Source organism: Anser cygnoides, chromosome 1, assembly GCF_040182565.1.
Source record: "Anser cygnoides isolate HZ-2024a breed goose chromosome 1, Taihu_goose_T2T_genome, whole genome shotgun sequence".
NCBI classification, from domain to species: Eukaryota; Metazoa; Chordata; class Aves; order Anseriformes; family Anatidae; genus Anser; species Anser cygnoides.
Window position 1 is genome coordinate 155946567 of NC_089873.1, and position 27016 is coordinate 155973582.

Genomic DNA, 27016 nt, shown 5'->3' on the forward strand with positions numbered 1-27016 from the left:
ATAGTGCATTGGAGGCCTAAAAGGTTTGCAGCTGCTAACATAGAATTGCCTTTACTTGTACTTCAAGTAATTTTTATTCAGATTCAGACTTGAACTGAGGGGTCATCCGACAGATATAATGGAGCTAGCCCTATACACCCAAACCAAAAGATGGGTACAAAAGGACGTTTAACTAAAGATGGCTTGAGCACAAAAAAATCTGCAGAACAACTATGGCATTTCACAAGGTCACAGAGCACGAAACTATGGGTTACTGTCCTTGTTTTGGAAGTGTCTCAGATCAGCCCCCAACAACATAAAGGTTTCACGCGCTAAGCAAAATGAATTCAGTGGTTAAAATCAAAAGCTTACTAGACATACCTCTGTCAAAACACACATCACAGTTGCTTGTTGCAGTCTGGTGGTGGGAATGCATGGGAGCACTGGCAAGCTGCAGGTGCCCAGCAGGAGAGGGATAGGTTGGGCTCTGCGCTTGGCTGGCTGGCCACGACCCATCCCACCAGCAGTATCTGCTTTGCTCTAGGCTCCCACCAAACTCAGACGTTAAGCCATAGGGACTGGTGCTGAGTTTGGTGCCTACAGACACTTGGGCTGGCTGAGCTATGCTGCTTTAAAATATGCCCAGTACAGGGTGGGGGGGGAGTCCATATTGCCTACTTTTCACCTGCTGAAGACAGTCCCTCCCAGAGGTCAATTCAAATCATAGGTGTGCTGAACTATGTTCTGCCCCTTTCTTTGTTGACTGCATAGACAGCATAAGATGACCTGAAATCCCTAGTCAGAGGCTTTAACCTAAAAAGGCAAGGTTCGTCTCTTTGTGAGGAATAAAAATGGGGTCCAATATATCCCGAAGATACTCCTTCCTCATTTATTCCCTTTTTACCTGAAACTTCTGAGTAACAAGCTCATGCCATTTAGTGCTCTGCATCTACTTCAAATGAGACAATTCCCATCCCTACACGCTGTGTTTCAGCAGCAAGGAAGAGTACAGGAATGTTAAGCTATGCTCCTCCTCTGTGGAGTACCAAGAAGTGAAAATTACCCAATTATGGAAACATCAACCATTACTGAAAGTGACTGAAATTCTGCTGGAAAGCTTCATGTACTGCCACAGTCCTCATTCAAACTCATCTGTAAAGGGTTATATTCTCCTCAAGGTTTATAGGTTCATTGTTAGGAATTAACATACATTAAGAGCCAGCAAAGTGCCCTTCTCAGTACCTGGGATGTTGCAGGGCTCCTGGCTTATTCTCTTAGGCCTGCTCCACAGATACTTAAGTCAAGGAATGTTTTGCCAAGTACTGCAGGCTTTTGACATCCAGATCCCATTTACTCTGCTTTAAGGTCAGATGAGTGTTCTTTAAACTCCAGTCTGCTAGACGAAACCCCAAGCTGTTGCCCCTCGCCCTTGCATTACTGAGCGTACGAATATGAAGGCTCTTCAATATGAAAGTATCAGCCTGAGCTGCTGCTGCTTTAGCCACCGTAAATCTAGCTTAATTTTCCATACTCACAGTGGTTGCATACCTCTAACTTCTACCTAAAAGTTTTGGTCAGAGAAAGACACATAATCCAAAATGGCATGGGGGAGTAGAGCTCCAGATGAAGTAGCAGGAGTTTTCCTATGTATTTTGCTGCTGACTAGAATACCTCAGAGACTGGAGAAGAGTTTAAGGAGGGTGTCCATCTGTTCTCTTCCTGGCTGTGAACCAGGCACAGACACACTGCTGAGCTAACATAAGCAGGGGATGGGGATTCTCTGCTCTCCTTCAATGCAAGAATGTCCCCCCACTGACTTCCACAAAAACTGGAGGGGGACCAGTTCATCAGGCTGCCATCCTCTTCCCCAGAGAAAAAGCCGGAGTGCTGGATAGTTTGTTAGAATTAAACATCTTGAGAAGTGGTTATACATCAATCAGAAATTCATGTACAAACATCCCTGAATGCAGTGCTAAAGAATATGGGGAAGAACGGGAAGGAAAAACATCTCAGGAGCAGATGTGATTTCACAAATGAGCAAGAACCCTGCCTGGCATGAAGATGAACATGACAGGGAGAAAGGTTTGCTCTGAATTCACACCTTCAAAATGTGCATCCATGGCAAAAGTGGCATTGAGAGATTTGGGAGAATGGTGTACCTTCTCAATGAACCAATTTCTTCAGATTTAGGACAAAGCATTTGCCAGCAAATGGACAGAACAATTAAACCAGTGACAGTTTTACAGCAAAATACCAGTTAGAATGAGTAAAAGCCTTCAATACAGGTAAAAGTAAATTAAAAAAATAAAAAATTAATTCCATGCATACACAGTTAAATGGCTTGACATGCTTATATTCTCATTAAGCTTGGTGTAGGTTTAGTAGCCAGCAACCTTTCCAGTTGGTAAAGGTCCATGCTTTATTGGTATACTGCAGTATTAGACAGTGGTGAGTGTGAAATCAGACAGTAACTGCTGGTAGCTTACATCAGGGCATGCTCAAATGTTAAGGACAAAGAGTAAAATTTGCAGCCTGGGAAGAACACGGGGTGAGTGGGCATCAGACTTTTTTCTGGCCTTGATCTTTCCAGACAGAAATAGAGCGACCTCTGTACTCTGTATTCCCTACTGTACCCAGGGTTAGGGTTGGTTTATTTTTGTTTGTCTTTAAATCAGCATGACTGCTACAGTAGAACTGAAAACGCTGTGGTACACACAGCCCCCATGTAAGCTTATGCCGCAGGTACTGTCCATTTCCACAGGACATCTTCCCAAGACTGCAGTGATCCTGCTTACAGGCTACGGCAGGTGGACTCGGTCCCCGCTGAGTGCAGCCTTCATTAGGAAATGAAGGGCAATGCAATCGTGCTCAATGGAGCTGAAATGCCCTGGAAAAGAGACCTTCTTCCCCCCTCCCTCCGCTCTTCTGCTCCTCAACGTGCTGTGGTTCCGTAACTCGTAACTCACAGCCTGGGGGTGGAGGGGTTGTTTTCTCCAGATCTGAGGTGAGGAGTGCTCTATGAGACAGGATCACTGTAATAAGAGGAAATAGGTACTCCCAATACAAATAGGTATTTCTGCAGTAAAAAGGACATCGAGACAGCGCTCCAAACAATGCAAGGAACAGAAGATACACCATGCTTTGAGGATAAAGACAGAACATTGAAAAGGCTTTTTCTCCCAGAGAGGTACATGCTGACAAAACACTGCATACAATGAAACAAAAAATGTTTCTCTTTGAACGGTATTAAACAAATGACAAAAATGAGAATGAAGTCCCCAGCATTTTCAATTTTTAAAAATTAATTTGGGCTATTGAGACTTGCCAAAAAAATCTATGCATGTGCACACACAGAAATCAAGAAAGGGCTGGATAGGTGAAACACAGCCAAGCTTATGAACTTTTGTTAGTGGGTTCGGGTGAGTTTCTTAGCAGGAAAGGGGAAAAATAAGGAATTCAGCTACTCAGAGGTTTCAAGTGCCTCACAGAAAAGCAACAGGCATGAGCACTAACGTTCACTGAGCTAAACAGAGACCTACCTCTGATCTTGCTGTAAACCATCAAAGGCAACAGGACAACTGTTTTCTTCTCAAAACAAGATTTGCAACATCTTAAAGAAAGCTTCTAATCTAATTTTAACAAGCTGGAAAGCTCTTGAATCAGAAAGCATTCAATTTCCTTCAACCTCCCATGTTCAATCAGTGACAGCTATATCACTACTGGCTTTAGAGCTAATTTTTATCAGTAGGATCTGTGGATTTTTATGGTTCACAGGGGCCAAAACTGTACAAAAAAATCTTCAATAAAATTACACCTTAAAACTCTAATAATTCCATAGCAAACTAAGTATTTACCATCATGTCATGCAAATTTATGATCCTAAGGTCTTTACCTCTGTTTACTGTAATAACAACAACATTATTTACACTCATACTTGTGGAAAACATGCCTGTGAATACTCAGCTCAGCCAGGCACACAGGCTTTCCAGATTTCCTAACATTTAAAAGAAAGTGCTCACTGCATTTTATAACAAACAGAAAACAAGCATCCTGCTTATTCTACATTTGTGGACCACAGAAGTAGAACAGAATACAAAATACTCTAAGGAACTGCTACATGCCACTGAAACTAGACTTTTTATTCAAATTATGCCTTTGATTTTTACGCAAAGTTTCGTACTTTAAAATACCAATGGCACTGCACAGCCTGACTGTAGGGAAGAACACAGAAGATGGTTTTGTTCAGGATCCACATGTTGCACAAGAGCTGTTTCCCTTATAAATAAGTAAATACCATACACACCCTTGTCTAGGCATAATTCAGCAACTTGACAAATTACTGAAATAGAATAAGAAAGATTGTGTTCATTTTAATGTCCTGGAATTTATATTTCCTTCCTTTCCAGAACCTGACAGCACTGGCAAGAATTTTCCCTAGTGTAGCTTGACTGAAGCAAGTCAGCAGCCACCCACATTCGAGAAAACTTACACAACAGTGTCATCTTTGGGACCTCCAGATGGTAACACTGTGCATCAGCCACTTGCAGTCAGAAACCCCCAAATCGTCATCATCAAGTAGGAGATACCAACAAGCAGTTGGGTATCTGACAAAAGGAGCGGTCTCCTACCGCTCGTCTTTGATAGCAGCTAACAAAGGAAAGGCATATATATTAAGAGTTGTTCCCAAATTCCCAAGTTCTCTCATATGCTTAGGGTCTTTCTTATCTGGTATGGAGAACAGGAGTGACCCCCTAAACGGAGAGGAAAGAGAAGGGCTAAGAAGTACGGAAGGTGCCTTAAGAAACTACATCATTCAGAGAGATGTATGTTATTGGAAAACTAAAAAGGGCTTTGGCTTCCTTCACTTTATGCATGCCTGAACACAGAACCTCCTTCCTTCACACTCACTGCCCTTTCCAGCTGCTGACAACCATGCTCCTGAACAAGGTCTACAAGGTCTTTGGTCTACATCTTCGTCCACAAAGGTAAGCAACACCCAACTGCAACTACTTCGCGTGGAAGTTGTGAAAAACTCGGACTCTTAATTTGCTTCTCATCATTAGAAGTTAAATTGCTGCAATTAAAATTTCATTCTAAAGTCACCTCTGACAGCAGTCTAATGCCTCATTATGACAAATGAGACTAGTTAAACAAACATGGTATTTGACACGATTTATAGGCCAGACATCCTTACTTGTGTTGAAGAACTGTTCCAGAAATAGCCACGCTTCATGCTAATTGCATATAAATCATATTGATGAGATCTGAATCACTCTTTTTCAATATTCAAAATCAGGTCTGTTTCATCCCTTCAACTATCTGACACAATTCCCACTCTCTGAGCAGGACCTTAAGAAACTACTGGGGCTTTAAACTCAGGAAAATACTGGAAAACATGGTATTCCAAAGGGAACTGTAAATAAATGAGGCTAGACATTTTTAGTGCATGTAAAATATTCCCTATTCTTCTCCTTCCCTTTGTCTTCTCATCCCTGAAATTCCCCAGAAGAAACTTCCAGTTGACTATGGAGGCTCTGCATGTTGGTGTGTTTATCATGGGACAGAAAAAGAGAGAATTTGAAACACCTCTGCTTCTAAGTGAAGAAAAGGAGCCATAAAGAGGTTTTAGATCCGTCTGCCCCATTTTCCACTTGGCCTTCTCCATTCTCCACCAAGTAATTGCATGTACAGATAGGGAGGCCAGACAGGAACGTCTGGCATGAAAGCAACTGCTTCAGAAGGAATACGGCTGCTTCAACTAATAAAAGCTGCTCCACAAACATCTGTGCAAACAGAAACCAGTCACACAAATATTCAGGAGGAGAAAACGGGTCCTGAAGCAGTCTGGTCTAATGATATGAGCCCCATTTAGGGAACTAATTCACAGAAGATTATTTTTTCACCCTTCACTGGGTTCTAATGATTATGTTCAGCATTGCCGAGGCTGCTTGAGAAAATCCTGTCTAATTTTGCCTGCCCTTTAGAGTTAACCTGGTAGATTGATTTCATATTTCAAATTAGCAACATGCAACTCCTTCATTATGACCATTCATCTACTTTATAGCTGATCTCAGCTCCATATAACTCCATATGTAATGTACATGCAAATTAGCAAACTTAAAAATGTTCAGTTACTCAGTGTTTTTCATAGACAGAAAATTCTCTTATAGTATTTCTTTGATATAATTTGCATTTAGCATGCACTACGATGGTTAATGGGATGGTACGTGTTAGGCAGGCCTATGAGGTATGGGTGATTTGAGACAATGGTAGTACCAGGCATAAATCATCCTCAGAGAACACTCTTTCTCTCTCATGCATAAGGAATATTTTCACTAGGGGATATAGACTTAAACCCAAAACAGTACAGCCTAGGCTACTCAGGTAGCAATTATTCAAAATTATACCTACAAAATCCTGTGTAGATCCTGGCTCCCACGTCAATTTGCCGCTATTACATTTTCCCTAAACCTAGCCAAATTTTTCTAAATTTTATATCCCAGGTCACTGAGGTAAGCCAGGAAAGGCAGATATGAAAAGAAACTCCAGAAGTTCCCAAGAGGACACAGAATGTTTGAGCTGCTGGTGGGATGGAGATAACCTACAATCGTCTGACACAACTTTTCTCATTCATTGTAGCAGAAGACTGAATGTGGTCAACTACTTGGAAGAACAAATAAAGAATCAGGGTGCCTTGTATCCATAGGCTAAATTGCTAGCTACATCTGCACGTTATTTTGGGACAACCCCCTGCTTTTGCAGCTAGACTCCATATTCACCCAAATACATGGACATAGTTGGTTCAGCAGTCCTGGACAGGCTAACCAAACGCTTCCTCCACATCCTTTGGAAGGACAGGGGATGGGTAGCTCAGGACTACTCATTCAGAGTAGATGCAGTTGCTAGGTCTTGCTGATTCAGCTCCCTCGTTTGTAGCAACTGCCTAAGGATATCTGGACACTTATGAGTGTGGGATTTAAAAGTTAATTCTTCTGAATACGAAATTTAGAATGGTAAATCAACAGTACCAATATTAGCACTCCAGAATCTACTGGAATTGACAGAAGAATTAAATCTACTGCTTGGCTTCCAAATACCTCTTTTAGAATTGAGACACAGGTGTGCTTAGACCACTGTCATTGACCAGGATGTGCATAATTATCAATGCCTGCAAGGGTTAACCTGAGCTGATAGGCTCCTCTTCTGATGTGTCTTTTGTGAAGTAGAACAAGAGTTCCCCCATCTCATCTGCAGTCTTGCCCCAAAGGCTTCTGTTCTTTACTCTAAGGTCCTTCTGCCTTTGTCCCACCGAAACAAACTTCCAGATGCATTCTGAGGAACCTGATCCTATGTGAAAATGTCAATTTAAAACTCTTCTCTTGCTTACCATTCTTGGCAAACACCCAAGATATGAACCACATGTCTGGGAGAAGAATTTGGCCCACAGACTGTTTTTAATTAAATGCTTGTCTAATGATATTAAACTGAACTTCAGTGACATAAGAATGTTGCAAAATGTTTAATCCTAAATTAAATTATTTCCTATGGAATTTACAAACTTTATTCCTTCAAACTGGAAAAATTCCACGTGTCAAAATGACAAACCCTTAAACATTTAAAATTGAAAAAATGCCAGATGACAGTAAATAGTTGCAGAAAAATCCTCATGATTCATTTTTGAGGATAGTATTCAAAAGGAAAAAATAAAAAGCTGTTGAGATACTTTATTAGCAACTAAGCTATCTCTAGCTACTAGCAGATTTAATTTTACAAGAATTATAAATCCATTACCTTTGTAGGCATGTGAGAGAAGAAAAGCAGGCCAGAAAACAGTATTTGAAAGGACGCAAAAAAGTAAACATCACTTATAAAATTTGATATTCACTTAAATCCAAACATTATGAAATCTATTCACTTTTCAGTGAAGTACCAGAAACAAGATCGCAAATCCTTTTGTTGCAAACCCATTGCTTGAGCTCTAATTTTACTGGCTAACAAAGCAATTAATGCATGTGTCCAGATTGCTATTACTTTACTGTATAATACAACTGCTGGTTCTTTTGCTGTACATGCAGCAAAAAAATCAACAGGAGACTCATGCACATACTCCCCATGCTCACACTATCTGTTAATGAAGGCTTCAACTATCTACATATCTTCTAAAATATTGCAAAGTTCAAGGCAATTATTTTACAGCTATCCTAAATCCAAAACACCTTCTGTTAGAATAATATACAAGCAAGCTTTCCCGTAATTATCAATCTCCCTGTTTCTAGAGTCATGCTTTTAACTACAGGAATAAAGGACCGTGTTCCTTGTCACCGAAATATCACTGTCTAAAAAGATGCTTTAAAATAATTCCTGGTCAAAAATGAGGTACCTAATCTTTAAAAACGACCATACTAAAGTAGATGAGCAGATTAAAAGTTACATTTACACAGATATATTTTACTGCAAAAAAGTAAAGCAAGACAAGCCTAAACTACTGTAGGTATCTTTTTAAATATCCTTCACTCAGATTCAACTCTATTAAAATGTGCATAGACCAAGGCATTAGAAAAATTAAAAAGACTTTGTATTTTATTATTTTCTTAAAAATGATCTTGAAAATTTTATACTGTCTAGATTTACAAAGTCCTATAACTTGTTCATCGGTACTTATGTGGGTGGATCCACCACTGCTGCATTCGTGTACAGCACGATGCAGATCGCTGCAAGTGACCTGCAGTTCTGTAAGCGCTGTTCATCACTTAACACGCTCAGCTTTAATTCCCTTCCCCCACAAGAACAATATATAAAAGTTAAAAGTAAGGCCAGTGTTAAAGAGCACATCTTGCCTCCCAGCTCTAATAACTGCAGGATACTTTCCATACAGGAGACCTTTCCTTTGCTTTTTTTTTTTTATAATTAACTCAGAGAAACTAAAATCAGATTTTTTTTAGAATACAGCCTTAATTCTCAATACTTTTAGCTTGTGAAAAGAAGTTTACACAGAATTAGTCCCCCTGTCTTTTTGCACGTATGCCAAAACCTTGCTAGTCTACGTACACTACTGAAAACAACCAGCCTGGACCACAGCTAGTCCCATCATTCTTTGTGTCAGGGAATGAAAAATTTATGAGGTGGCGCTATTAAAAGAATAGCCTATGACAGATTAATTGGATCTTGTACAGATAAAGATTTTTCATGATCAAAGCAAAAAAAAATTTAATTAAAAAAAAATAATCAAACAGCCACCATCTCCAACCACCCCACCAAAAATCACCCACAACAGAACTTTGATGTCTCTGTGAATAATACCACTGAAAGAATGAGGGGAAAAAAGACAAACCAACTCTCCTGCAATTAATCTTTATACCACAATGATAAAGGGTAGAAAGGATTGCCTGGCAAATAATACTCATACCACTCATAATTAGAGCTGTTGCAATCTATTTTTTTTTAACTTGAATTTTATCTTTGATCTTGTTCTCCTTCTTGCTTAAGGAGGAGTTTGGAGTTTCAAAATCTCCATCACCAAATCAGCCTGTGAAAATAGCAATTTGTTTTTTATTCACCGAATAAAGAGCCAATAGAGTCATTGTTCCTGCACAGATGACTAATTTGTATCTTCAGCTCATCAGTTAAGATTATAAAATGGGTTATGAGGATGAGTAGACTAAACACATTCTTGCTATGAAAAGATTTGCCACCATTTTTCAAGATTTCAACAATCCTTGGTCTTGAATACCAAGCTGCCTGCATTTGGCTGTAAGTTTATTTTTTTCCCCTAACTCTACTGAGGCACTCTTAATTATCTCTCCTTATACAGGAGAGGAAAAAAAAAATGTACTAGACATACAAAAGAGCACAACGTACCTACGTAATCTCATTTTTGTTTGTTTTGTCAAAATAACTAGTCAAGTGTCAAAGAAGCTACAATATATACCTAAAATATGACTTCATACAGGTTGAGTGTATAAAGCCTTACAAAGGTACCTAAATCAGTAATGATTTTCTTCTCCTCTTGCCCTTCAGAGCAGATAAATTACTGTTAAGATTCACTGAAACTTATCCTTACTGTATTCCCAGCATCCCTTCCCTCTGGCTGGTTTGTATACAGGTAACATTTGAAATAGCCCATGCTCTGAGTTTATTACCAGCCACTCTTCACGAGCCCCACGGTACCCACTGGTCCTCCCTCCCTCGCTCCCTAGCAGCTGAAGACCTGCACACCATCTTCATCACTGAGGCCAACAGAAACGTCCTCCTCCACCTCCTCGTCAAGCTGAAGGCTTCCAAAGGAATATTTATTTCTGGGCATGGGAGAGGAACTCAGCACAATGGGATTTCCGAACACCAGGGGGTGAGTGAAGGGGTTAATGATCTCTGAGTCAGAATCACTAGATTCTGTCCCACTGCTGGTGGAGCCCTCCATCATCTGGATCGCAGCCATGTGATCCATCACGCCGCTGGCATGCAGCGACTGCATGACTGGGCTCTGCTTTGACTGTCCCCCTGCTGGCATACCATTGGCCATCATTTTGCCTTCTGGAGAAGATATCTTAGTCACCCCGCCTCCTTTACAATGCCTCTCTGATCTGTATTCCTGCCCAGGGGTTGAGGATATCTGGCTCAAGATAAACGGGTCTGTAGCTGACTTATTGCAGAGATTTAGGATTTTCTGTGCATGAGGCCGCTGTGAACTTGGAGAATATCTGCCATACCCGTGGCAGCTACTGGCATGGCTGTCCTCCTCCCCAGTTCTTGCCCTGCAGTCATGCCCATTTTCTGAGACATAACCCTGAGAGCCAGTTCTGCTCAGGCTCATGTTAGGGCTTGATCCTTTGCTACTGGGAGGCAATGGAGTGGCCAGTGGACTACGGCTCCCTGGCCCTCTAAACATTTCGTCAACCAGTGAGCTGTGCCTTGGCATCCTGGGGCTTCCCCCAGAGTAGAAGGAGAGATTAGGTGGGTTGTCATCAAGGTACTCTTCAGAGAGATACTGGGAAGACTTTATAGAGGCTGAGGAATCCCTATATCTACTTCTATTAAGATTTTCACCTCTATAGTGAATATAGGCACCACTGGTCAAATCACCCTCATAATTGTCATTTGTTTGGGAATATGACCGGGTTATTTGTCCTCTGAGGAGATCATACTCGCTATCTACATCACTGCAGTCAATGAAAGGAATGGAGGTGCTGCTGCCATGAGCAGCCCTGGAAGCTGGACCTGTGCTTGGTTGCTGTGACTGAGGTCTGTTCTGCTGCATCCTGTCCTTAGAGGCCTCCTCTTCTTCCTCCACAGTTGACACCACTGCTCCATCCACCTTTCTACCTTCTTTTGGGCTCTTCTTCAAGGAAGGGCTCTTGTGCTGTCCAGTATCTTCTGTTGAAGCTTTCAATTCCTTTCCTTGCCGGCAGCTCTGCACTGCTGCAGCATCATTGTCGTCTCCATAGGCAAAGCTAGAGCTCTGGAAAGATAAAGAAGGAAGGCAAGGGGTAGAGAAAGGGAAGAGGTTTGGGAGGGGAGGGATAGGGAGGGAAGGGAGCCAGAGGGAAAGGGCTATGTGTAATTATGCATCACAATTTTGCAATACATCTTGCAGCAACACAGGAATCTCTTGAAAGCAGAAGAGGTAACCCAAGATTCAAAATGAATTAGAAGAAAAAAAAGAGGTTTCTGATCCTGAAGAACAGATGATGGGGGAAAATACGTAAGCTGAGCAAGGGAAGAGAAGGGAGACAAAATGCAGCAATATGTAAAAAGGGGGATTTGAGGTGTTTCTGCACCCTACAGCAGCCACTGATACTCCAAGAACATCAACCTGTTCACACTACTCTGAGAAGCTGGAGGGACAGAAAAGATTAACATGTAAGACAAATTCTGCATGGCCTACATCCATATACTGAAAAAGCTCTGAGGGACACGCGTGAGCTTTTGGAGACCATGCATTCAGCTCCTGGAGCATACCTGCCACTGGTTTGGGGGCTGGCTTTTCTGCAAACAGAAATATGCCAGTATCTGACCAATAGTTATGCTCCCTCTACCTGAGCTTGTCTTAGCAATATTAAAATACTAAAAGATATTTGGCATGGGCTGAATTTATAGGATTTTCAGGAATGAAAGGGTCTGTGAATATCAAAAGGAAGCAATGCAAGGAATGTAAAGTGCAAGTAACATTCTTGAATATATTAACTTAGTAGCTTGCACCTGGCATTTACCTGCTCTACTTCATGTAAAGTTATGTGCTAAAAGGTTCATCTTCGCAAACACAGATGAGTTCAGAGAAACGTTGGTAGGTGGGAGGTAATAACCCCAATAATCTACTCAGAGAAATGGAGCTCCTCTGGGGACTGTCCTGGCAGAGCCATCACTCCATGGCTGGGTGTGCCTGGGGACACCCTTACTAGAGGGATCCGTATTACATAAGTATTTTTCGCTAGTGGACTTTCATCCTGATCAGCCAGGGTGGAATATGATGAGGCTGCTGGTATTACCTGTGTTTGTGTGAGTGTCGTTTTCTGTTTGTTTTCACCTATATGGCTGGCTGCATGTATACATGTGTGTGCATATATATGTATATATAGTACATGTGTGTTTGTTTGGGTGTCTATTGTAAATACACGCTCAGCCTTACTACTAGCTGGACCTGGGAACATGCAGCTGCTGCAGCCTTGCCTCTATTGGGCTACCGGATTTGTAAATGCCAAACACATAACTACTATTAACATAAGACAAACACGCTTGGTATCTACCTGAGATAATGGCTTAAAAGGTCAAAGCTGCATTTTCTCCAAGGAAATAATTCATCTCATTCCTTGTTAATACAACAAAATATTTTGTCATTGGCAGCCAAGACTCCTCAGTGAAGGAAAAGAATTAAACTTTTCCTAAATGCAATTACCGGCAACAACCTGGGACCCCAGCAGTAACGCTGTGGACTGCAGTTTTTCAGGTGGTCATTAGTACAGCTCAGACAAGCTCACCATTTATGCTTGTCTTGCTGTCTGGAAACAACTCTGTTCCACAGTGGAAATTAACATATTCCATCTGAAGAACCTGAACACCTGGGGCTCCTGAGCTCCCACTTAAGTGGCAACTGAGCAGAAACCTATGTTCCTAGAGTTTCGAAACACCAATCTGTGGTGGGTAATGTAACAAGAAATATTTAAAAGGCACAATGAAGGGTTTCGTCAACATCACTGACTTGTTTTGGCACCTCTGTATGCTGTTCTGAAGGCTGTGTTGCCAGACTCCTGATGGAACGAATCTTGCTGTGCTTCCTGGAGATAAAAGGAAAATCACAGTAAGAAGCCATTTCAGTTTTCCCACAAAGAAGAATCAAGACACATGCCTCCTTGAAAACAAAAACTTTGAATAGTGGCTTTCATAAGAGTTTGCTCCAAAACAGATGCTCCTTTCTGTAATGTTTAAACATGCTATGTGTTGGAAACATACCACTGTAAGAAAAGGGAGAGGCACTGAAGCAGAAGTGGTCTATCACTAGAACATGAGTCATTAGCTCATTAGCAATAAACTGTTGTCATGGTCTTTGTGGCATTTTGGTCATGAATTTCAGTTCACTACAAGCAAGATGAGTTCAGTTCTCCCTTAACGTTGGCTATACCTATTCCTGTAACCCTCTCTTTTATTCTCAGGTGAATATGCTTACTTAAAAACCATTTACATCCCTTTCTGCTAACATATATTAACCAAATCCATATATTAACTGAAGAGGGTGCAAATCAATATGAGAGGAATTTACTTGCAGTGGAAGAGCATTCACTGCTGAAAAACAAATTGAAGACTATTGATTTTAAATAAACTATAGGTTATGCAAACTTCTGCCAAAATACTCAGGACCAAAGGGATATTATACAAATGACAAGCTGTCAAACTAGCAAAGAAGGAATTTTTCACTTGTACTGGTGCTAAGCTCTTAGAATATAACTACTTGGAAACCACTACTTTAATTTATATATATATATATATATATGTATTTGAGTAGCTCATTTATTTTCCTCTCACCTTTCAAACTGTACTTTTTTGTGCCCTCCTTCTTTAACATAGTCAAGTACTTGCTTCTGAGTCCGTCCACTGGAAGAAAACCACAGTTAAATTACTAATCTGAGACAATGAATTTGTCACATTTAATAAAATATACTACCTGGTCATCATAAACATGTATGTGGTCTGCATATGATGTCACAGCAACCAGAAAACTATTCGTCACTCTCAACAGAAACTCGTGTAAGATCGTAAGAAAGGAGACCTGGTCATATACACACAGACTGTTACCTTTTTGCATGTTACCTCTTTTTTTTTTTTTTTTTTTTTTTTTGCTGTGGAGGTACCTTACGATGTGATTTCAGATCTGATTAAATTCAGTTCTGTTCCCTTTATAGAATACAACATTACTGGGAAGTCACCACAACAGAGAACAAAGTAGGGGTTAAGTTTTACTCTCGTGATCAAATATTACTGAATCCTTTCAAGAGTTAAACATCAGCCTTTCCTCCAACTTGCAACCAAGATGAAAGCTGCTGAAATGTATTTCATAGCTCAGTTGCATCAACTAAATGTACATATATTTTTCTGCAGAGATTTAGGGTGGAACTTGCGCTCTCCCCTTCTGCTACATGCCATAAAAATGTAGTGAGAAAGCCCAGCACTTCCTATTGTGCAAAGATATAAACTCCACAGGGAACTGACAGCAGTAAAGGAAACCTCCACCTCAAGAATGTTCAATAGAGGAAAAACCCTTCCTATTCATTACAGGCTTTCAACTAAATTACTGAAAGGTCTGAAAAAGGTAACCACGTGTATGCAGCACAGATCACTGTGAATGCAGGATGTGGGCAAAACCTGTTCTCCAAAACAGGAGGTAAGTAGAATGCACCTACATTTTTCTATTTATTCTTGCAGAAACTTAAAAATTAATAGCTTGTTTACCATAATATAGGTCTTTCTATCTTAATTTACTTTGCCAGCAGGAAACAAAGTGGGAAGAGAGTTAGAATGGCCATATCTACCATGTATTTGTGCAAGGCAGCTACAGTGTACTGACAGTTTATGTCAGCAAAGAAGAGGTTTCTGGTTGCTCAGTTTATATCAGCTTCTTAAAGAAGCTGATACATTAGCTTCTATTCTAAAAAAGCAGAGGGTCTGAAGAGTTGCTAGCTGGTGTTACTTAGGACACATTTTTTTTTGTGTAAAACCAGCTGGAACCAATACAGCTCGTATCTTACCTCCAGAAAGCTATGTTACAACCGTACTACAAAATGAATGCAGGCTTTTTTTCCCAGTGTTCTCTGCACTATTCTGGCTGAGAAGATGCAATGGAAAATATAAAGGAACAAACTACAACTTCAAAAAGGGGAGCTGAAAATGATAGGTTTAATCCTTGATCATTATGGATGTGACTTTGAAATGGGGAGGCAACGAAGCTGGAAAGAAGAAAGCAGGTCTCACCTGAACCTAAATGATGAACCTCTAGAAAAAAGAACAGGCTTGGGCTTTGGTTTAGGTTCTTCAAACAGCCTGAAAAAGGCATGATGCTCCACACAGATCTTCCAGAAAGACTTGCAAAAATCTCGACTGGCCATAAGGAATTCCAGAGTGTCCTGGAACGAACTCTGAAAGTTGAGAGAGCATTTGCAATATGAGCAAGCAAGCAAAACACGTTACAGAGATGCTATATTACAAAAAGGGATCTTTCATGACTCATTGACTTTCAAGCTTAACAGGCCCTATCCTTCCTCTTTTGAGACATCGCTGGCCTGCCTGGCAATATCACAGCTATTGCTTAAACTTCCTTTTTCTGACAACTATGACAGAGATAAAGCAGGGCTCTTAACAGTAATGTGAAGAGGTGGTTTACATACCGTAACTTAAGAACCCTGATATAATACCAGAGGCACGGTCAGAAGAAGACTCTGACATTCAGTTTACATTTCCTTAGCTGGGACTGCTCACCTGAGATGCCAGTCTGATGCATGCAGTATCACACCAGCAACGAACAAAAGCAATTAATTTAAAAATTATCTCGAGGTGATAAAAACTTGCTCGATCTGCAAGTAGAAATTCATCAAACAACCTTTTGTCAGCTTCATACATTCCTGACAAGAACTTACATTCACATCAGGTCGTAGTTTGATAAGAAAACGTTTCCTCTTGAAGCTCAGCTTTCGGACCTTAGCCCAGTTGAAGGCATTGATCTTGGTGTGACCCTGCAGAGGACAAAGCCAGAAGAGTTAAAGCATTACAGACCTGAATGGAGAAATCAAAACCACTACAGAAAGTTTGCCATACATTAATCATCTATCACTTCACTTGCAGTTATGGTATTTCTTATCGTTCCTCCTTTGGTAGTGCAAACACCCACAGACATTCTTAACCATAAGCATTTGGTGGTGTGACTGAAGGCAGGAAGTTATGGTTAAATTCCCGCGTATTTATAGGACTAGGTCCACTGACTAGATGTGAAAGTATACTATCCAGTATCGTTCTGCAAAACAAGATAGCCTATTTTGACCTTTCATAGGGAGCAACAAAAGTAGAAGGAAACTAAATAAATTACCTGTTTCTGAAAGCCAGAAAATATACAGAAAATATTTTCAGAAAAAATACACAACAAAAGCTAATTCCAAGCCTGAGAGAAAATTTCTCCTGAATACTAGTAATTCCCAGCCACTGCATCATTAGCCCCATGCTCCAGAATCACAGAATGGTCTGGGTTAGAAGGGACCTTAAAGATCACCTAGTTCAAAGCCCCCTGCCATGGGCAGGGACACCTCCCACCAGACCAGGTTGCCCAAAGCCCCATCCAGCCTGGCCTTGAACACTTCCAGGGATGGGGCATCCACAGCTTCCCTGGGCAGCCTGTGCCAGGGCCTCACCACCCTCATAATTAAGATTTATTTTTTTGTTATGTCTAATCTATATCTACCCTCTTTTAGTTTAAAACCATTACCCCTTTCACTACATGCCCTTGTAAAAAGTTTCTCTCCACCTTTCTTATAAGCCCCTTTTAAGTACTGGAAAGCCGCAACAAGATCTCCCCAGAGCCTTTTCTTCTCCAGGCTGAACAACCCCCAACTCTCTCAGCCTTTCTTTGTTGGAGAGGAGTCTCTACGTTAGAATTGGAGGCATTGTTTTAAAATATTCATTACACCAGTTTGTTCAGCAAAGACTTCAAGACATGTATGCCTACAGCACAGTGCAGACATTTCAAAGAACAGCGACTAGAGGATAGCTAAATGCAGAAACCCATGTTGATTTGGGCACCGTCACCAGACAAACGTAGGAGTAGTGACAGTGTGATGATTTCTGCTAAGTCAATCTGCTGTCTAAGAGTCTGATAACTAACCTCCTTTACAATATTCAGCAGCACCAACACTGATTTCTAAATAAACGTCAGGCTTTAAAGTAAGTCTGTGGGCCTACTGCTTATGCCATTTGTGAGTGAACCTTTATTTTGATCTTATACTGATGTTGTTCTAACGAGGTCTTTATATCTCAATTTCTCTCAGCCATATCCATGACAAACGGATGAGCTTATGGCTCGCACCCTACGAACTGCCTGAATGAAGCCCTAAGCCGAAGGGCCAGGCTCCAATTGCTTGGTCAGAGACCGACCTCAGCTTCCTTCTCAGCTCTCAGTCTTGGAGCTCGATCCAGCAAGATTTCCAAGCTTTTCTGAAAGTTCAGCAAAACCCTCTTGAAAGTCTCGAAGACTTCACGACAAGAGGAGACAACTGAGTTTCAGAGCTGTACAAATCAGGCCTTGGGCCTTCAGGCCAAGGAAGGATCCCAGCTGTCTGCTGGGATCCAGCGAGGCCCACGCTGTTTCGTGTGGATACGTTCTTTCAGCTGTAAGACAGCCTGAATTTATAAAGCTTTGCAACTCATTAATTCAACTGATGAAAATACTGTGGGGGAGCAGGGAAGGGCCTGAACATACAATTATTTGAGTTGTGGGCATTTCTAACAAGATCCTCATGTTCTTATGTTTAAAGCTATGCTCCGGTTTTATAGCTGTACTGTCAACCCATTTAGCTGCTCAGGGTTTTTATTTCTTATTTTTTAATTTAGATCTCAGAGCATTTGGGTCAGACATTTCTGGGTTCATTTGTTGCTTTTTTTTTTTATAGGAGGACTTAAAAGTACTTTTCAAGGTTGGAAACACTGTACTATTTTAACTGATGTCAATCAAATCAAAACGAGTAGTCTTTTTTGATGCTTATAACAATGGACATTTTAAAGAACAGTTCACTTACTGCTTTTAACACGGTACAGAAAGAGGCATTTAGGATGCTAGTAGACATAAGCTCGTCTAAAGTGAAAGCAGTTTACACCAGCTGACTATCTGTACCTTCACAACTGTAAAAGCCCGATTTGTTATTTACCTAAAAGGCACTGGAGAACAAAAATCCGATTAAACTGTTAATGATAATTCATGAACATGTACTAGGCTGACCAGGGCGTGAGAGGAGAGGAAAGAAATCTAAGGAAAACTGCTTTGGGTCTTTTAGTGAAAGAGGTAGGATTCATGGACTCAGCAAAGGCAGAATGGCTAACAATATTGTAAAAACTTTGAAAATAAATTGAAAAAATAACTACAGAAAGCTTGCATTTACTTCCAACATCTCCTTGTGCTCCGTCTGTTTTATTTGTCCCTGCTTCACAACCATTTAGTATACACCATGCCTGCAAGACCTGCCTGCTCCTTTAAACAGGAGGTGTCAGCATGACCAACTTGCGTATTGAGAGCTGTGGATCAGTTTGCATTTTGAACAGCATATCGTGGTTGAAGATCAAGTTCTAGCCTGTGTGTGTAGACAAGGTAAAAGTCCCTGGAAGATAAGGATCTAGTGAAGCTATAAAAGGTTTAAGGTTATTGTTGGGAAAAAAAAAAAGGAAATTCCTCATTTTTCTCAACCAAATTATTTCCGATATAGTTTAGACCTTGAATTCTTATTGCTGTAAGAGATTTCTCTGCCTTGTAAAGCGCTAAGTCACACACCAAGCAGCTCTAACCTGAAACACCAGAATGCCTGTGTTGGCAACAGCCAGGTTGATTTTTGTCCCTTCCCTGTCCTTGGCTGGATGCAAGCGTATTCCATACATCTCCAGCCGACGGGCAATCTCCAAAAGCTGGAAGTCAGACTCTGCTGGTGTCTGTCCCCTTGAGAAACAAAACAGAAAAGACACACAGATTCTTCACACCTTTTAATAGAGATCAACAGGTCCTCCAGAGAACAAAGAGACATTTTATCACAGAGACTGAAACCTGTCAGGGGTATTACATCTCTATGTTCTTTCTACCTCCACAGACTTTTTATCAGCTAGAACAACAACTTTATCTCAGTATAGACCAGTACAAAAGAAAAATCCACAGATTTTACAGTCTAGAAATTTCCTATTAGAAATTTTGATCACTCCAATTCTGAGACTCAGTTGGATTTAGAGCCATTAACAGAATTCACTCTTACTCTATTTTTTTTCACTGAAACAACATTTCCTAAAAAAAAAAAATCAATAAATAGAAGTTTTTACGGATGCTTTTCATTGTAAAAGTGAATGCAATACCAAAATGAAAGTAAAACAGAAGACATGAGTATCTTAACATAAATGTTGGGAACCCATAAGCACTAAATTCCTCAAAACTAAATTGTGCAAAAGTTCTGATTATTACTGCAGTAGAGCTCCCTACCACTCATCTCTAATTCCAGTTAGGTCAAAATGAAACTGTTCAAGTCTTAAAGTGTTTTTGATTTTCAATAGGAAAAAAAAAAAAACAACTTTATATGTCTTATTCTTAATTCTTTTTGAATTCTATTTTTTTCCAGGCCTTGGGACACCAAGCATTGTCACCTTGAATGCTGTTCCTCCAAATGCCTAATTCTGCAAGCACTTTGTGCTTTTCCTAAAACTGTCATTAAACCTCTTCTTCATCCATCTCTAAATACAGCATGGAAAGTTGAAAAGACAACATTCAATGTCCTTGAAATCAAAAAGTCTACTGTCACAAGTGTCTGACTGATCAGTCATCATTTGCAATCATACCTGCATGCACAAAATCATCAGTGAATCATTTTGGATGAAATAGACTGTAAAATAATGACATGCTTGAATGAATATCAAAATCAATTGCTCTTTACACATCTTGTTATGATGATGGGATAAAGGCAGTTGTAACCTTCAGGAAATTCACAGGCTTGGACGTTTTTTGAGAAGTAACCTTTAAGAAACCCAGAAGCTCAAATTTCTTTTGTACTTGCAATCTAGCATTTATTTACAGTTAGAATTATGTTAAAAGAAAAGAAGGCTAATAATTTAAAAAGTCTTACATGTGATTACGGTGAAATTCCATGATTTTGTCTTCTAGTGCTTCTTGCTGAGGTATATACTTGTTCTTCGCTAAGTGTTCACGATCTATGTTTTCATCAAAATCCCCAATCTCAGCTATGGAGAATTTTAAGAAAAGTCTATTAAAACACTCAATTAAATGTCAATTATTCAGGCAATCCAAAAAGGTGCAGATAGCTGGGAAGAGGGCAGAGAAGCAATCACAGGTTGCTGTAAGCCGTGCCATGGTTTCATGGCTCAGACTCCCACTATTTTATCTTCCAGGCATTCCTCCCTTCTCATCTATGTGTGTATATCTGAGATGTGAGAAACAGCCCAAGGATTCCTCTGATCCACCACAAGCAGGTAAGCAGATGTTGTATGTCAAATGAAGCCATCATAGTGTTGCCTTGACTTGTGTGCAGGATAAAGTGGAGTGACAGGGAGAACAGCACTAATCCGGCAGAACCCACCCGTCTCTCTTATGCAGGTGGTGCTCAGGTGCCTTGTCACGGAGCAGCCAAGCACAAGTTTCTCTCCATGCCCATGCCCCGTGCTGTAATCTCTGGGGGGAAATCTGAAGAGAATGTTTTATTTACATGTTTGAATGAATGCATAAATTCAGGGGGTTATGAAACACTTGTCTTCCACTAATTTTGCAGCAGTTTGAGACACATTCTGACTCCCTCCTCCTCAAAGTTGCTCCCATCTGCTGCAGTTATTCAATAACGTGTGTGCAACAGTATGTCACACCCACCTTCCATTTTGCAGCCCATTCAGTGAGATTTCCTTTTTTTCAGGGGGTAGCGGGCCAGGCAATCTATGTGTGGGTGCCAGATTACTATCTTGTTGCCTGCTATTCTTGGAATGCTTCTGAAAAATCTTGCTATTAGCCTTTGCACAGAATGAGGTAGCAGCCGCTGTCTGCAGACCTGCTGGAATAATACGAATGATGCTACAACAAAGGCTGCTACCTTAATAATGTTGGTGAAATTAAAACGCAGCTCCCTCAGATTAAACCCAGGCTGCAGTCAGATGTATCATTCTACGGCTAACGTAGGATGTCACAGACCCAAGCTCAGATCCTTGCCCCATCCTCACCTCAGTTCTGCCCGTGTAAATGATCTCTTAAACCAGTTCTGTTCAAAATGAGCCAGTTTAGAGAAAAGAAAAGTTTAAGAAGATGCTTAAAACACTGCAGCTGATTTCTGACAAGTTTGCCTGTTAGCAGATATACCTGCAAATGTGGACGGGGGAGCAATAAACTCATGTAGACAAGGAAGATGAGGACCAAAGCATCTATGAATGACAGAGAAGTAACCTTTCAACCCAAATAGGCTGCAGAGGTCAGAGGTAGAGAAGAGTTGGTAACTGAGATTGCCTGGTTTCATCCCCTTTCCTCATCCCATCTGCATCTTGAGACATGTGGCTACAGACACACCACAGAGAAATTGATCATTCTCTTTCGTAAAATGGTCCCTCTCATCCCCATCTCTGAAACAGCTCTATTCCAATTTTACTTGCCTTCAGTGACTCAAAGTTTTAGGGAACATTTTTAACCCTAACTCAAAAAAGTTACGTTTCTCCTCTTCAATAAGGACATAAGCCTGCCTACATTTGCAACACCTCAAATGGCATGGACCTAGACTCTTTAAAATGCAGTTCACACCTTGCAGATTTCTGTACACAGATGTACTTATACCACCTTCTGTAGGGGTTTCTTTGGAGCCAAGTATACGTATGACTTATTTCACCACTACATGATTTCTATAATGTTCTCTGCACTTGTCAACTGCAAATCCATTATCAAAATTGTCCTCTGGGCTTTCTAATTGCTTCTGAATTTGTTCTCTCTGACCTCATACTCAGCATCTTTTCCTTCATCTCTCCCCAGACCTCCTTCTCCATCTGAAATTTCTCTCCAGTAGCACTCCCTCTAGAAAAATAGGGAGTTGTATTTTGAATATTATCAGCCTTGCATATAAGTCGTCTTTAAAATCTTCCTGTGTTTTAGCCAAAGATTGATTCCCACTGATGCTCCCATTTTCTTATCTTGCAAGTGCTTTACACCACTCTCTGTATTCTGTCTGCATTAGAACTTCTGATGTGTCTAATGCTTTATATTTCAGCTCTTTCCCTTTAATCAGTCTGTCTTCTTTACATTCGCCGTATCAAAGTGTCCTCTCAATTCTAACACTTTCTACAATGCTTTTAAGGTGTTTTTAAACAGAATGTTTCAAATAAAAATTTCATTCTGTAATATACATGCTAATTTAACAGAAACCTATTTGCTGTCATATTAGATTTCATAAAACAAAAACAAAAACAAAAAACAGGCTATAACATTGGCATAAGCTTGTATACATCATATAAAGGTGCTTGGAATCAGATATCCCCCATGGAAACTGCTAGGAGGCACAGCATTGATAAGACATACAATACCTCATCTCCTACATTCTCAGTCCTTCCACTTTGATATCATTACTCTTATCAGCTGCCAAGTTTTATTTTTGTTGCAGACAAATATGTAATATTTTTTTAGCTCCTGAATAATAAGCCAGAGAGAAAATAAATACAGAAGACAGCCATGTGGGTAAGACACAGCTACAGACTCTTATCGAAGCAAATTTTCATAGAAAAAATGTTCATGAGACACAAAATGGATGAATAAATGAGACAGTCACAAAGTTCCAGCTCAGGTTTCCAGCAAACACTGTCACACAAAAACGGGGTGGGTAAAAAACATCAAAAAAAAAAGTCTAAGTTGCAGTCAGGAGATGGCGAGGGGAGCAACACCACAGGGGCACCATGAGGCACCACATCTCTCTTCCCAAAGCATCAGGTCAGATTCTGTGGGTACCTTCTCACCTCTGCATATGAATCTCTTGCCTCTCTCCTTCTGACAAGAGGGAAAAACTTGGTTTTTTTTTTCAGTACAGAAGTATCTTACCTTACTCTCCAGAAGGAGAGTACTACTTGATTCCTAAAATCACAATTCAGAAATCAATCTGCACATCAAGCTCACAGGTAAAAGGGACAAAGAACTACAACAATTTCAAGAGCACCACGATCATTTCCAAGAATTGAGGAAAATTACTTGATTCAACAGTATAATGCATCTCAGCAGCACAAGAGCAATGGTGGTGATTTTTTTTTTTTTTTTACAACACTTTTGTACACTTTAAAATGAAAGATTCTTGTATGCCTGCATGGCCATGTCTGGGGGGAATGGCCAAGTGTATGATGGAGGAATTTTGGAAAACACTCAGTAAAACTTAATTTTGACTATGCAGGGATGGGAAAGGGAAAGAGAAAGCTTGTAAAGGTGAAAGGACATCCTGGGATTTTATCCTTTTAGGTTGCTGCTTTAGGAAAACAAGCTAGTGGTTGCACTCAGCAGCTCAGGCACCAGAAGTGGAGATGGCTCAGTAAAGAATTTAATTGAGCAATCAAAAAGAGTATGACATGAACTAAGATCTAAGTAGAAGTCATACAGAATGTAACACATACAGAATAGCAGAGTTCAAGAGAGGGTGATCATAAAGCAGCATCTCTATGACAGACATGTGTATTAGGGTATCCTCTCCCCGGCATCTCTTATGTGCACAGACATCAAGTAGGAAGACCCGCCCTCCTAGAATGCAGTGTAACAAATGATACTCAATTTCCCCAAAACGATCAAGACTTTTTTTCCCTGAGATGAGAGAAAGTTAGAATTAGCTTAACCAAGGAAAGAACTACAGCTGGCATGCTGGACACCATAACAGGAAAAACTAAGACACAAAAAGCTTGCTAGCTAAGGATTATATATATATTTTTAAGTCTGCTGCAAAAATATTCAGTTTTCAAATGGTTTGAGGCATACAAAATTTCATAGAGGCTGCTGTACAGCCCTTTATTGCTCCTCAATCACACTGGGCAGTGATGACCATGGCAAACAGAAAACCATGCAATACCTGCCTTTTCAACAGCACTTGATGAAAAACTAACCTAACACTCAGACTACAACAAAGGATCACAAAATCTATTTATTCATCACAAAAGAACTTCTGAACACCTTTGTTGACTGCAATTTCAACACAACAGCATTTCACTGGAAATATGCAATACTGAATTGTACAATGAGCATTCAAAACAACGGTCTATTACGACCATCACACATGCTACTAGTGTTTTTTCCTACCCTCTCAATAAAGTCTTGAAGTGGAAAGCATACACTGTCTTTCCTTTCTAAAGGCAGTGTTTATTTTGAAGCTAAAAGAAGCTTCCATATGGTAAACAAAGTTAATGTATGACTCCACTGAACAGTCTAATTGTGCATACTTTGCAATTAAAAATAAAAGCTTAAAGTCTACTTCTTTTTTTCCCCCCTATCAGTTTCCTTGTAGGACTGTGCCTTAGTCTGGCATTCTAAGCATGTTTATTTATTACATTCTCTAGACAGCATACAGATCTCCAGGAATTTGAATGCTCTGCTGACATGATACAAGGTTAAATATAAATAATGATGCAGGAATTCAGAATTCATCCTGTTTGCTATTGCCTGCAAAGTTTGCTTTTAAAAGGATTCACGGCAGACCATCAAACACATGCTTTAAAAATGCAAATCTGGTGTCCAGGAGCTCGTTTTTATTTATGAGAGTAATTTTTCTGTATTTTAATGCTATTATACAGAAATATAATAAATGTCCATATGGCTTAAGCCTGTCTCCTACCAGCTGCTAACAGGTAATGCAGCAAAACACGCCCAACCAATTTATCCTGTTTATCCTCCTGGAAATAAGAAAGAAGCAAACTTACACTGTACTATGTGTGAGATTAAGAGGGCAGTGCTGGTATCATTACACGTTAGCCTTCCCTGTGCCAGGTCCTGCTTCACTTGCAATGCAAATAGGTACCTGCAAAACAAACATGAACAAAGAGTTACACGAAGCAGGAGGGAAAGATGGAAAAGTATCCATTTTTTTCAACAGGTTCCTTTCACTTTTTGGCATCTACAGAAGCGATCTGAATTTCCTAAGTTTAGAGGCTAAATAAAATGTAACAGGTACTGTATTACAGCCATTAGAGTCTTACATGGTCGCTGCTATGCAGAACCATGGTATCTCTCTTTCTCTCTCACCTTTTCTCTCTATTTTAACCAGATCAATGAGATCTGGAAGTGGCAGTGGAAGCAAATGTGACAGCTATTACGTGCTCAGCAACTGCACCACAAGCAGCACAAGATAATGGACCTGCTTGTAACTACGAAGAAACGCCAGATAAACCGGTGATTTAGAGTTATCACTAAGTTCTTGTAGAACAGAAGGGGAACTTTAAAGTTTCCACCTTGGCACTCACCTGGAAATGAGGAGCAAGATCTTCATTGTACTACTCTAGCTAGCTCTGATACTTTGCAGCCCCATTACCTGAATCACCACCAGCCATATTTAACATATTCACTTCTAAACAAGCCACGTAGGGCAATTCTGCATCAACAGACTATGTGCATGGACATCACAGGTCCACAACACTATTTCAGCATTTAAATTTCTTCTAGCTTCTATAGGACTTAAAATATCTTAGTTCCACTCTGTAACAAATGCTTCTCTAGAAAAAAAAAAGACCTAATAGTGGGCATTTCCCCTACACTTGGTATGTAACCCAAATTGGACAAGCATCTTAACAAGTCTTCCAATGACCACAGCTCCTGTGGGGAATTCATACTAGGATCTCAACAGTTTTTACTAATTTCTGTATTTTTTTTTTTTTACTAATTTACTGTATTTTAATATATTCAGTGAGAAGCTCTCATTTGAACAGTGAGTTTCTGAATGAGATGAAGGTAATTAAATGAAAACTGCGAACTGAGTTGAGAGTATGGAAGCTAACAGACACCGTACATGAAATAATATAGCAGATCTAAATAACATCCTTTTGAAACCTCCAGACACCTGCCTTGCCATATGAAATTCACCCTAGTTGAAGAATAAAGCACAATAATATTATATTCTCTGTTCTCCAAGTGATGAAGTGGTTCCCTGTGGAAATTCTTTCACATCTTACACACTGCTGTGTACATACATTCAAGGTCCCTAGCACACACATTTAAAATCTAACCAAAAAAGTCATTAAGATTCAGAGACACGTCTCCAGGCACAGAAAGAGATCACCAAAAATCAATTTACAGCGCACATTCTAAGCAGCTGATATGCAGAATATCTACTCAGAAACAGAATGTTTAATTAGTAACATAACAATGTGAATTTTCATTCATTCCTTTACAATTTTTACTCAGTCTTTCAAGAAAATATTCCTTCTTCCTACTTTTCCACTTTTCTCTGCCCAAGCAAGTAACAGTTTTGAAACATTTTTTTTCCTTTCCATTGCTCTATTACCAAACCAAGACAGAGATAATCACAGAACACCACAAAGGTGGACTTGTTCTTTATAAAGCAGGTTATGCAGATACAAAAGCTCCTTGCAAAAGATGACGTCACCTTATGGGAAGATTAAAAGTAAAAACTAATAATGGAAATACTGAATCAGAACAGAAAAAAATGTAATTACAAAACTAACTACTAACTGTAGACCTGATAAAGAGTTGACAAGTTTCAGTGACAAAATACTGTAATGAAATGGAGTGTTTTTGACTAAAAAGAAAGGCCTTGCTAATGAGGAAAAACCTTAGTAGGTCCCTCGTATATGTATTGACTTACAGAGA

At 40.0% G+C, this 27016-nt stretch overlaps 1 protein-coding gene across 6 annotated transcripts in view; it reads right to left on the reverse strand.

Moving 5' to 3' along the window:
- FARP1 (FERM, ARH/RhoGEF and pleckstrin domain protein 1) overlaps positions 1-27016 on the reverse strand; it is a 208712-nt gene that overhangs the window by 35609 nt on the left and 146087 nt on the right. For 4 of the 6 annotated variants that reach the window (XM_048072721.2, XM_013174412.3, XM_048072722.2 and 1 more), the window contains 8 exons: positions 25114-25211; positions 20316-20430; positions 19003-19150; positions 16098-16193; positions 15436-15599; positions 13993-14061; positions 13172-13247; positions 11194-11434 (listed from right to left, as the gene is read on the reverse strand). In XM_048072721.2, the coding sequence (XP_047928678.2) occupies positions 11194-11434; positions 13172-13247; positions 13993-14061; positions 15436-15599; positions 16098-16193; positions 19003-19150; positions 20316-20430; positions 25114-25211 (1007 nt within the window). The remainder of the gene's footprint in view (positions 1-11193; positions 11435-13171; positions 13248-13992; positions 14062-15435; positions 15600-16097; positions 16194-19002; positions 19151-20315; positions 20431-25113; positions 25212-27016) is intronic. The other 2 variants (XM_048072720.2, XM_013174410.3) reach the window with 1 other exon arrangement.